The sequence below is a fragment of the Podarcis bocagei genome (genome assembly GCF_964188305.1).
Source record: "Podarcis bocagei genome assembly, chromosome: Z".
NCBI classification, from domain to species: domain Eukaryota; kingdom Metazoa; phylum Chordata; class Lepidosauria; order Squamata; family Lacertidae; genus Podarcis; species Podarcis bocagei.
Window position 1 is genome coordinate 44,756,539 of NC_138140.1, and position 12,078 is coordinate 44,768,616.

At 48.1% G+C, this 12,078-nt stretch overlaps 1 protein-coding gene across 1 annotated transcript in view; it reads right to left on the reverse strand.

Moving 5' to 3' along the window:
• Window positions 1–1,870, reverse strand: part of MTM1 (myotubularin 1) — a 39,731-nt gene extending 37,861 nt beyond the window's left edge. The window contains exon 1 of the mRNA XM_081179024.1: window positions 1,685–1,870. Within this exon, the coding sequence (XP_081035150.1) occupies window positions 1,685–1,833 (149 nt within the window). The 5' untranslated portion in view covers window positions 1,834–1,870. The remainder of the gene's footprint in view (window positions 1–1,684) is intronic.
• Window positions 1,871–12,078: the final 10,208 nt, after the last annotated feature.

The following is a 12,078-nucleotide window of genomic DNA, read 5'->3' on the forward strand; positions in this document are numbered from 1 at the left end:
CTTTTGCCCCCCGCCAGCCTTCAGAAGAGGTCCTGGACCTCTTCTGAATGTGGGCGGGGGGCGAAAGTCTTTGCTCCCCCCCGCCTGCCTTCAAAAGCCCTCCGGGACAGCGGAGAAACGCGCTGTGTTTCTCCGTTCTCCCGGGAAGGCAGGCAGGGGGGAACAAAGACTTTCGCCCCCCCCCGCCCGCCTTCAGAAGGTGTTCCCTCCCCGCCGCCCGGCTTCGGAGCACCATTCCGAAGCCGGGCGGCGGGGGCAGGTGTTCCCGCCCGGCTTCGGAGCATCATTCCGAAGCCCGGCGGCGGCGGGAGGAGGCGTTCCCGCCCCGCCGCCCGGCTTCGGAGGAGGTCCGAGGACAGTGGGGAAGACGCGCTGCGCTTCCCCGCTGTCCCGGATATTTCCCTATGGGCTGTCGTCTTGCGAAGCAAGCCCATAGGGAAATTCGTCTTGCGAAGCGCCTCCAAAACGGAAAACCCTTTCGTCTAGCGGGTTTTCCGTCTTGCGAGGCGTTCGTCTTGCGAGGTACCACTGTATAAGGGACATCACAGAGATATAAAACTACAGGGGTGTAGCTACTGTAGAAACCTTAGGGGTATGAAGAAATGAAACTTAGGAGAAAATCTGAATTAGAGGAACTGCAAAAAAAATTTAAGTGGTAAGTCAAACCACTATACTGATGTAGAAGTGAAAACAATATAATTAGAAGGAGCTCTCATTTAGTGGGGGAATACTATATAGAGAGAATATTCATCCATGCGGTATGCAAGGACATATGGAAAAATGTGTGTAAAGGGAGAGGCGAACATATTAAGATTTTAAAGCACACAGAACACACATGGGAGAACCTGCTGAGTGTGTGTGTCCATGAAAGCAGGCAGGTGTGGGATGGGTACTTGTGTTTGAAAAAGAAGGTGGGACTGGAGTGGGCTGAAGGGGGAAATTCCTTAAATGGAATGCATTGGAGGAACCTGAAGACAACCAACAGCACAGGCTAGGAAGCAGCAGGTCTCAACGGGCAAGCCTAACTTATGGACAGTAGCATAAAGATGGAGTACGGCCCTGAGGCAGCCCAGGGGGGCTACTACTATACCTGCGTTTCCCAACCTGTGGGTTGTCACCTGCAAACGGCCCACAGAATCCTGCACAAGTGGGTTGCGGGCTCCACAAATTCCCTTTGCATTGGTGCCCCGAGGGACGGTTTCAGAGGAGGCAAATCTGTGCTAAAGTGGTGGCGGCCACACAAAAAAAGAACTCTAAGTTCCCCAAAACTCACAACAATACACCATGCCAAGTAAACCTGAACGAAGAAGATTGGGGACCACAGGGGGCAGCTGGGGGGGCCTCTCTCCATATACATATACATTTACAAATACAGTACAGTATGTTTGTGTGTGTGAAGCCACAAGCCCCCTCCCCTCGCATGAGGAAAGCTAGCACTTGCCCACGTACCCTGATGTGCTGCTTTTCTGCTTGCGGGAGAGGGCGCGCTTCTGGTGCCGTTTCAAGGCGATTTAAATCTGTATTCCCTTCGCCCCCCCCTCCCTCCACGAGCTGCAGCCTGAGGGGAATCAGTCGTCACCCACTCAACCCCATCAGCCCCCCCCCGCCGCCCCCCCCCGCGGGCAAGGCAGGCCTCAACCGCCCACCTTCCAAGGAAGGGGAAAAGGGCTGCCCTGAGGCTCACCGAGCTGTAGCGGCCTCGTCGTCTCCGTCGCCAGCGTCCCGCACCCTCCTCCTCCCAGCCCCCGCTTTTTGTTTCCCCCCCTTTGGGTCACGTGACAACAGCTGACCGGAAACGGCCGCCCTCTTTCGGGGTCGGAGCGAGCGAGGCATAGTTTATACGGGCAAGAGGGAAAGGAGCGGAGGGTGCCGGGAGTTGTAGTCCGAGGGGCCTACGCCCTGACGTCACGCGCCCCTCGCTCTCTCTCCGCCCGCCCGCCCGCTCGGTGCTTGTCGGGAGATGTAGGCGTTTTGTACAGCAAAATCTGCACTCTGCCGTGCCTCCGCTGCAGAGCAGAAACTGGTGGCTGCTACTTTTCAAGGGGCGATTCTGGACCCTGGGCTAAAATGATTTGTTTTGTTTAAGGAAACGGAACCTTGAGAGCTGGAATGGGCTCCCTGAAGGTCATCCAGTCTAACCCGCGAGCAATGCAGGAATCTCGTTAGGAGGACGCTGCTAATGTGCCAGCAGCTTTATCGATGCTGCAGCACCTGGTGGTATCACAGCAATATTACACAATGAATTAATTTCAACCTCTTTAAGCGGCTTACAAAAAATAATAATATTAAAAATATCCTTCAAAGTAATTAAAAATATTCCAAAAGACAATTAAAATTAGTAGTAATTTAAAAAAAAAAACCAGTTGAAATGCATCCATAACTTCTGGTCTAGATAGGCTTATTTATCTATTTTTGCTTTTATGCCCCACCTTTCCTCCCACTAGTCTCAAGGTGGCATACCCATTGTATCCTCAGAACAGCCCTGTGAGGTAGGTTTGGTTTAAGCAGCAGTGAACAGGTTAAGGTTGCCCAATGAACTTCATAGCTTTGTGGAAATTTGAACACTGATTTCCCCAAGACCCACCTCATCCAACACACTGTCTGCGGGTGGGGGCCCTCTTATCTGCATACTGCTGAATGGATTTCTACCACAAAGTCCTGCTCTGATGGCACTACCTGGCTGGCAGATTGTAGAGAAGGTGGGTTGTAATGTCCTGTGTAAGGTTGGAAGTAGATTTCACCTGGTGCAGGTAAGAATTACACCCACACCTTGAAAAACACTTGACGTTCCAAGTGGCTGTAGCAATAGGCAGGCCTTATTACAGTATATCCAAACTCTTACTGATGCAGTAACACTTTTTTGTTCATTCATCACTTCTGAGACTGGTTCCAGTTCCAGTTTGTAAGTGCACCCTTTAAATTAAAATAAAGTTTATGACTTATTTCCATGAATACAGAACAAAATCATAGATAGGTTTTCACATAGCAACATCTATCTATCAATCAAAAGTAGACAAACGCATTGAATGTTGTCAGTACTAACAGAGTAACTTCATTAGATAAGAAATAATTCTTACAGAGAACACAATCCTCTTCCATTCTGGAATGTGGGTTCTACACAGATAGCTTCTGGCAATATCCCTAATAGCAGTAGTGATGGAGCACTCATGAAAATGCTAAAGAGAGTGTGTTTGTGTGGCACTAGTTCACATATTACATTTGTTCATACCATTATGCATCTGGAGAGAGTTGTGACTTCATAAAAGGAAGGTGGAAGGGAAAGAAAGAAGCAGATAACTTGTATGTATTTAAAAAAATTATATTAGAGGTTGATTTTTTTTTAATTTTCATACCAATACTTGCCTGGAGTCTTCTTGTAAAATAAGTACAGTGGCATCTCAGGTTACATATGCTTCAGGTTACATACACTTCAGGTTACAGACTCCACTAACCCAGAAATAGTGCTTCAGGTTAAGAACTTTGCTTCAGAATGAAAACAGAAATCGTGCTCCGGCGGTGCGGCAGCAGCAGGAGGCCCCATTAGCTAAAGTGGTGCTTCAGGTTAAGAACAGTTTCAGGTTAAGTACGGACCTCCGAAATGAATTAAGTACTTAACCTGAGGTACCACTGTAAAAGATAGTTCCTTAAAACAATAAAACAGGCTAATGTCTTTTTGAGCTCTGTTACTTCTCTTTTTGTCTATTTCCCTTCCATAGAGCTTTGCATGCACACACTGCCATTTGCAAAAAGAAAAAAAGGACTGCCCTGCTCACTCCGCACCCCCCCCCATCCACACTTCCTTTTTCAGACGCATGTTTGTGTGCTGACCTCAATTCCTCAGCGATGGCTCCGTCCTATTTAAAGCCCACTTCCCCACCTTGTCATTTTACAGCACAGATTGCTGGCTGAATCCATATCTCCGTAGCTGAGCAAGGCATTACCTTGCAGTAAAATGAGGCAGCAGCCCGAGGCCTAGGCAGGACAAGTGAAAGAAATTGCAAGCGAGAAGCACAAACTCAAATGGCACATATTGCTAAATCAGCAGTAAAGTGCATCAGACCTGCCACACATGCTGTCAAAAATAAGAGAATAATTTCTCTCCCTCTCTCACAGTGCCAGAAATTAGAGCCACACACTGAAGTTGTGTACGGTGCCCCCAATTTGATTGCTACACTCACCGTGGCAAATATTCCACCAAGTGTGATGAGCTCCAGTCTCAGCCTTGGAGGTGGAGGAGGCAGGGTGTACTGTCTCTCCTCTCAAGGATGGGCCTGGAGAGGGGGTGGCTATGAAGAGTCACCCTAGAAGTCCTCCTTTTGAGAATCAAGAGGTGGACTTTGCGCTTTCAAATTTCAGTGGTGCTCTGTGCAATGCCAACAATTTGGTAGCCCCCGCCCACCTCTTGCCTTCCATTCTAAGTCATTGGGTGGAGCTACACACGGGGGATGGGGGGGACGGGGACTACGACGCTATAAATAACTCAGAAATTAAATTGTTATAACAAAAAGAAAAAAAACCGCTATGGAAAATTGTGTAGAAATTTGTTTTTACTCTCTGGTGCCATCTGGTGTTGGATTTTTAAAGCGCGTTCAAAACAGTGTTTCCTTACTAACGTCCACTGCTGAGGTGCCCTCTGCAGCACCCTCTTGGCTCGACACCCAGTATGGGTTAACCAGATGTGATCCCCTAAGCCTACCTCTGCTAGAAGAGCCTCAGAAGGGCAGCTCAAGGAATGACCTGCCTCCTCCCTAGACCCAGCTCCAGATGCTTGGAGTTGGGGAGGTGAGGGCGGATCATCCCTGGTCAGTGCCAGGGCAGGAATAAAACTTCATTCACAGAAAGAGGGTCACAGCCGAGAGGTGTCTTGAACCCAGGTCTACCTTGTCTGACCCTTTGCTACACCACACCGGCTCTATTTATTGCATACCCTTTTCTGGCTTGTGGGTCCCTCTCCCCTTTCATATGCTACAGTTCCCTTGTACAAACCTGTGTGAAAGTTTTTTCAAATTGAGACTGAACTTCTGCACTCCTATGCAGCTGTATTGAACATGAAGCTAATGGGTGTCACCAAAATGTTACTTTATCTTAAGATGTCAAAACGACTCAGTAGCCTGGTTTGGACATCACACTAAGCCAAACCAAGCCATGGCTTAGCACAAAGGTGGGGTCCAGCAGAGGCGGTTTTGGGGAAGTGCAACCAGTTCTGCTTCACTGGCCACCAACACTAGAGGGTGCTACAGGACTTGGCAACTATAACATAGTGAATTGAGCAGGATGGAAGGTGATAGGCAGATGTGTGTGCCAAATTTTGGCCTCGCAAAGTGTGTTGTTGAAATTTAAAATACCAAAGTCTGTCGCTAGGACCAGGAGAGGAGATTGCAGCTGTTTTGCTCTTCCCCGGCCATTTTGCTGCTGCCCAAAGCCATGGCTTTGCTTAGTTTAGTATGGCATCTGAATCTGGGTCCATGGTTTAAGTCTCCCCAAACCCTGAGCTGTAACCATGGTTGGCCCTGTAGGTTACAGCTTGTGGTTTGTCTGACTAAACCACAAGGTTTGAACAACAAACTCAGCCAAGCAAAGCCATGGTTTAGCTAAGCTCAGCAGTAGAACTGCCAGGAAGAAGAAAACTCTGCTCCAGGAGCCTGCACATTCACACGGAGCAAAATCATGGCTCAGTATGGCATGCAAACAAGGCCAGTGACTCTGCATAGCCACCTAAGGCATAGCCACCATCTAGTACCGTAATTCTCTCCTTTTCCTTTTCCTCTTCCTCTTCCTCATCTAGTAATTCCCTCCTTTTCCTTTTCCTCTTCCTCTATGTATTCACAGTACAGCTGCATTGGAAAGCCCAATGAGTTGTGTTCAGCATTTATCATTTTTTCTGGTAAATGTCCACTGTATTTTTTAATTTTAATTTTTGCATTAAGGAACATACTACTACAACAATTTATTACTTGTAGTAGTGGTAATAATAATTTTGTTTCCTCCGTCACTCTGGGCAGCTTCCAACAAAACATAAAAACACAGCGAGACCTCAGACATTAAAAACTTCCTGATACAAGGCTGCCTTCAGATGTCTTCCGAAAGTTGTGTTGTTGTTTATTTGTTTGACATATGACAGGAGGGCGTTCCACAGGACGTGTGCCACTGCCGAGAAGGCCCTCTGCCTGGTTCCTGGTTAGCTCACTTCTCGCAGCAAGGGAACCACCAGAAGGCCCTCGGAGCTGGACCTCAGTGTTCGGGATGAACAATGGGGGTGGAGATGCTCCTTCAGGTATACAGACCTGAGGCTGTTAAAGGTCAGCACCAACACTTTGAATTGTGCTCGGAAATGTACTGGGAGCCAATATAGATCTTTTAGGACAGGTGTTATATGGTTCTGGCAGCCACTCCCAGTCACTAGCCTAGCTGCCACATTTCCAAGTCGCCTTCAAAGGTAGCCCCACGTAAAGCGCATTGCAGATGATCACACTGACCAGATGCTTGGAAGCTGTGGCTGGATGGTTTTGTGGGAGCTGAATGAAACTAAATCCTTCGAAGACAGAGGTCCTATGGGTGGGTCGGGATGGTATGGGGATGAGGGATCAACTCCCTTCTCTTGCGGAGGCCCAATTAGTGCCATTGCCTTCTGTTAAGAGTTTGGGTGTAATCCTTGACGCCTCCTTTTCCATGGAGGCACAGGTTACAGCAACAGCCAAGGCGACATTTTTCCACCTTCGCCGCATCAAGCAGTTGGTCCCTTACCTTTCCCGCCCCGACCTGGCCACAGTGATCCATGCGACGGTCACCTCCAGGCTTGACTACTGTAATTTGCTCTACGTGGGGCTGCCCTTGAAGCTGTCCCAGAAACTCCAGCGGGTGCAGAATGCTGCAGCGAGGCTCCTCACAGGGTCTCTGCCATGGGAGCATATTCACCCAGTGCTTTCCCAGCTGCACTGGCTCCCGGTGGAGTACAGGATCAGGATTAAGGTGCTAGTTTTGACCTTTAAAGCCCTTCACGGCCTAGGACCCTCGTACCTACGGGGCCGCCTCTCCTGGTATGCCCCACGGAGGACCTTAAGGTCCATAAATAGCAACACCCTAGAGGTCCCGGGCCCTAAGGAAGTCAAATTAGCCTCAACCAGAGCCAGGGGCTTTTCAACATTGGCCCCGGCCTGGTGGAACACTCTGCCTCACGAGACCAGGGCCCTGCGGGATCTGATTTCTTTCCGCAGGGCCTGTAAGACAGAGTTGTCCCGCCTGGACAACTTTATTTATAAATTATTATTAATAAATTGGCTTGGAGTCAATTTGATTCCTTCCCCCTCTTTCTTTTTTCCTTTCTCCTCCTATGATGAGGCTGCATTTTAACGTTTTAATGTTGTATTTTAATCTTGTTTTTTAAGTTGTATTCAATCAACTTGTTTTTATTATTGGTTGTTAGCTGCCCTGAGCCCAGCCTTGGCTGGGGAGGGCGGGGTATAAATAAAATTTATTTATTTATTTATTAGTAGTAGTAATCCAAGAGGGAGATAAGTGGAGTATGTACCATTCCGGTGAAACATGACACAGGTAGGGGTCTCAGCCAGCCTACCAGATGGAGCTGGTAGACACAGAATTAACCTGCACTGCCATGAATAGCTGTGAGACCAAAATGACCCCATTGTCTGTGCATCTGGTACTTCAGGAACAGGGAGTCCCCCACAACTGCCTGCCCCCCGTCCCCCAGAAACAGTACTTCTGTCTTGCCGAGGTCATAGGGTGCTGTCTTATTGAGCCAGAACACCAGTCCATGTAATTCAAGAGAGGTGGCCAGAAGATAGCTTTCTGAGTAATTTGCAGTAGATCATTGGCAAGCGGATTCTGACTCCCAACTGCCTTTAACACTACCAACTTTCCACACCTAAATTAGGTGGCTGAAATGAAGAAAACTGACCAGGTATGGATTTCTGTGTGAATGGACTGTGAACTTGGTTCAGTTCTAGTGCTGCTAACAAATCCCTAGTCTGAAACGAACACTGTATTAATTTTAATGAATGCCTTTTGCAGATGGCTCTGGGCTCTGGTTGGGAATCTTGCATGCAGTTCTGGTGAGTGGGGATGACACCAATGGGTTGCATCTAAGTCCAGCTCAAGAGTAGACTCATTGTAGTTAATGGCTATGATTAAATTAATGGGTCTCCTGTGAGTAGGCCATAGTTGGATGCCACCTAAAGTAAATCAGGCGAGCCTGTGGTCTGCACAGCGCCTGGTGTACAATTACCTAGAGAGTCCAGGGATTTAACTGAGGTTTTTCTGCACTGCTAAACCACTGAGCTACAGCCCTTGTTTTCTGCATGCCGCATAGGCGACATAATTTTTTATTTTATGAATGTGTGTTGTGTTTCTTCAATGGGGGAAAAAAACTTACAAACAATAGAGTAAAACAATTAAAAATGCTCAATAAAGTGTTACAGTTAAAAGAAGAGTCCTGCACTGAAGGAGAACACCAAATACTCAGCTTTAAACTTCTTTAATCCCTGTGACCAATGAATATTTTCCAGAAACCTGGTGTATTCCCCTAGGCTAGTGGAATAGGATTCTCCAGTCAATTAGCAAAGCTCTGGGCAGTTGCCTCTGAGAATTATCCGTTTTTTTACTGTACTTACATCCATCCTTTATTCCCCGCAGCTCTTTAGGGAATAATTCCCGATGGGGGGAGGGTGGAATTACATGATTTCTTTTCATTTGTATTTTAATGTGTTTTATTATTCCAAAGTGACCTCTCTTTGGGGTTTGGCAGATCAGAGTACTTACAGTAATCTTCTGAGGACTTCCTCATTACCAACCACCATTTGCACTCAGAGCAATGGAAGGAATTAAAAAGCTCATCTAGCAAATGAGCAGGGATGCCTGCACATATTAGCATGGAGCCAGGTAGCTCTTCAGAAACCCTGCGCCCCAAGAACCAGCTTTCAGTTTGGAAAAGAAGCACATTTGTAGCCATAAAATACTGTGGATAATGTGTGTGTGTGTGTGTGTGTGTGTGTGTGTGTGTGTGTGTGTGTGTGTAGACCAGCCGAAGCTTTTCAGAAGCCAGTGCAACTTCGAGTGATTGGACGTTTAGCTTCTGTCTGGTGCTTCTAGCTGGTCCCCTGTTTCTGCAGATGTCAGTCCCCATGCCTTCCACTCAGTTGGTGCAGAGGTGCAGGTTCAGGCAGAGTCACCAAGGCAGTAATGGAAGACAATCATGCATGCATGCATGCAATCAATCTGCTCCTAACTCCAAGTGCATGGGCCCAGATGCAATGGGTGCAACACCATACCCTCCAATTGTCCCAATTTTCCAGGTACAGTCCCAGAATTACGAAAGCCACCCCAACTCCCGATTTCATCCCGGAATGTCCCTATTTCCCCCACCATGCCACCAGTACTGAGCTTGAGGATGAGCTGGCACTTGTCCTGAGCAGTGGCAGCAATGGCTGCTGCACGGCTTCTCTATGACGGCTGCTGCCAGCATCCTCCCTTGGGCAGCTAGTAGCGGCTGCAGGAGAGCAGGCGAGGAGGAGGAGGAGAGGCTGCCACCACCAAGGCCCAGCCCCACGGTGATGTGCCAGCTTGGAGGGACAGGTAGACGGCAGGGCCATGTTGGATGGGGGGAAAGGGGGAGCAGAGTGCAAAAAGTATTTATTTTTATTTATTTTTTATGCTTTGTGCATTTGTCTCTAATATCGCCCCTTTCTAAAATTTATTTATTGGTGTGTGTTTTTCTTTTTTGTAAATCTACTGAATGATAAAATAAAATAGGGATTAAGGGTTGTTTTTTCAGAACGGTGGAGACCGTGCATGCTTGGTCCCGTTGGTAGCAGTCTCCCTTCTTCTGATAGGAAATGCTCTGAGGGGGACACACTGAAAAACTGGGGTTCAAGGAGGGTCAGTTGGAGGTGGGGAATGAGAAATGCCATCTGAGGAATGTCGGAGGATATGCAAGGTGGCGTAGGAGGCAACTAAACGATCCTTGTGGCTTCTTGTTTGCATTTATTACTGGGAAGGGGGATTGTAGCCCTCCAGATGTTATTGGACTCCACCCCCCACCCCCAAGTCAGCATGGCCAGCTTCCCGCATCCCTGCATTAGTGGGAGGTGCTGGGTGGCCAGACCCACACACATCAAGAATCCCTGTATAAAAGGGGGCAGGGGCAGAAAGTGGGGAAGGGAAAAGCATGGGGAGAGTGGTAGTGCTGGAGTGTGGAGCAGAAAGCACCCACAGCATGTGAGGAGACCTGAGCCAAGGCAGCAACACCTTCCTCTGAGGCCCTTGCCATGCTCTCTCAAGAGAATCCCCACTCACAAGCTCATCCTCCCTCCTCTCATGGAACAGAAGCCGAGATTATGGCAAGCACACCACGATGACGTACTGACAGGGCCGGCCCACCCGTGAGGAAAAGTGAGGCAACTGCCTCAGGTGGCAGGATCTGTGGGGGCAGCAGACCCAGCTTCCAAGGAAGGCATGGCTGCCATACACTCTATAAAGGTTGGAGCTGCTGCCTCTCGGCAGTGCCCCCCATGCTGCCTCTTCAGCGGCTTCTTGGTGAATAGGAGGTGCTGCTGGTCTCTGCCTACCCTTAGGGAGGAAATGGCAGGGGTTGCCCTATGGGGTGTCTGCACCCGCCCACCATGAGTCAATGGCCATTGATTCCCCCTTCAACCATTGACCCCTTCTTCCATGATGCCATTTTGTGGCCTGCTTCGGGAGCCATGAAGTCTTGGGCCGGCCCTGAGTACTGACAATGTGTAAGATTACGGCAAGTACCTTACCTGCCTCATGGGGCCGTTGTGAGGATAACATGAGGAAGCGGGAGAACATCTTGAGGGCCATTGGAGTGGAAATATAATAAACAAATAATGAAAATAAATTAAAATGCCCCATTTTCCTACAAGGGCCTCTGTGGGCCCAGGAGTAGAGCAGTGACGCACCTCTACGTGTATGCTTAGGGGGCCTCCCCTTTCCTGTGGCCGCATTTCACACTGAGTAAATACCAGTATAACTGAGAAGAGAGCTTTCTTTTGCAGGAGGCCATGCTGACATAGGGGTGGCAACTTGAATAAAATATTCGGGGGCGGATGGACATAATCCCCACTCTGCATAATCGATCTTATACACAGCACACACACATTCCATTTGAATGGCAATGCCCATCAACTTCTGCTGGGCGGCCCCCTCAAATATTTTGGAGGGGGCCTAGGAGATGGTTCTTATGCCTACAATTAATGTAGGCTGCCTACAATCAATGGGAGAGGTGGTGAATGAAGATCGGGGGGGGGGGGGAGGAGGTGAGAAGTTTGTGAGCTTTAGTGCCAAAAATTTGGTTAGGAAATATGAGCTTCAGAAATAAAGTGCATGCATTTCGCTTAGTAATAAGAAACCTCTATATTTAATACTACAGGGTTGTTGTTTTTAGATTTTACGGTTGCTTGTAATGGCAACTGGTGATTAATAAATATTTATTATATATTGGATTACATTCTTGACGTCCCTAAGCCCTTGGGGTTGAGATTGATGGCAGGTTTATAAGCTCATCAAGGAGGCCAACAAGGTTTGGGAAATCCTGGTCTCCCCTGACAGACAGCAGATCCCAGAGAGAGAAATATCTGCCTCATCATCTGCTACCTGATTCTTTTGGAGCCTTCTAGATGCAGAACATGTGCTCTGCCACTGAGATATGGCCCTTCCCCATAAACTGGTGGGTTCCTGCCAGCACTGTGCTATTGTGGCAGAAACCAATGGTGTCACTACAGTGGTAGATGTTGCAGGGCCACAATGGGAAACCCTGCAGATCAGGCACCAATTCCCTGCTTCGTGTACCAGGGCTTCCAAAAGGTGTTAAGGCAGAACTACTACAGTCTCTCTGTCCTGAAGGTCTCAAAACCTTTTTCTAGCAACAGGGATTCAGTTTCCCCAAAAGAGTTGCAAGCCTTGTGACCTTGCCCCTCTCCAAAAATAGTAAATGCCTGCAAGTTGCCTAGTATTCATTCCAGTTGCAAGCATTACTATTCTTACTTAAAATGCTGTTTTCTACAAAAACAAAAGCAAAAAGAATAAATGAAAACATGCAGTGAC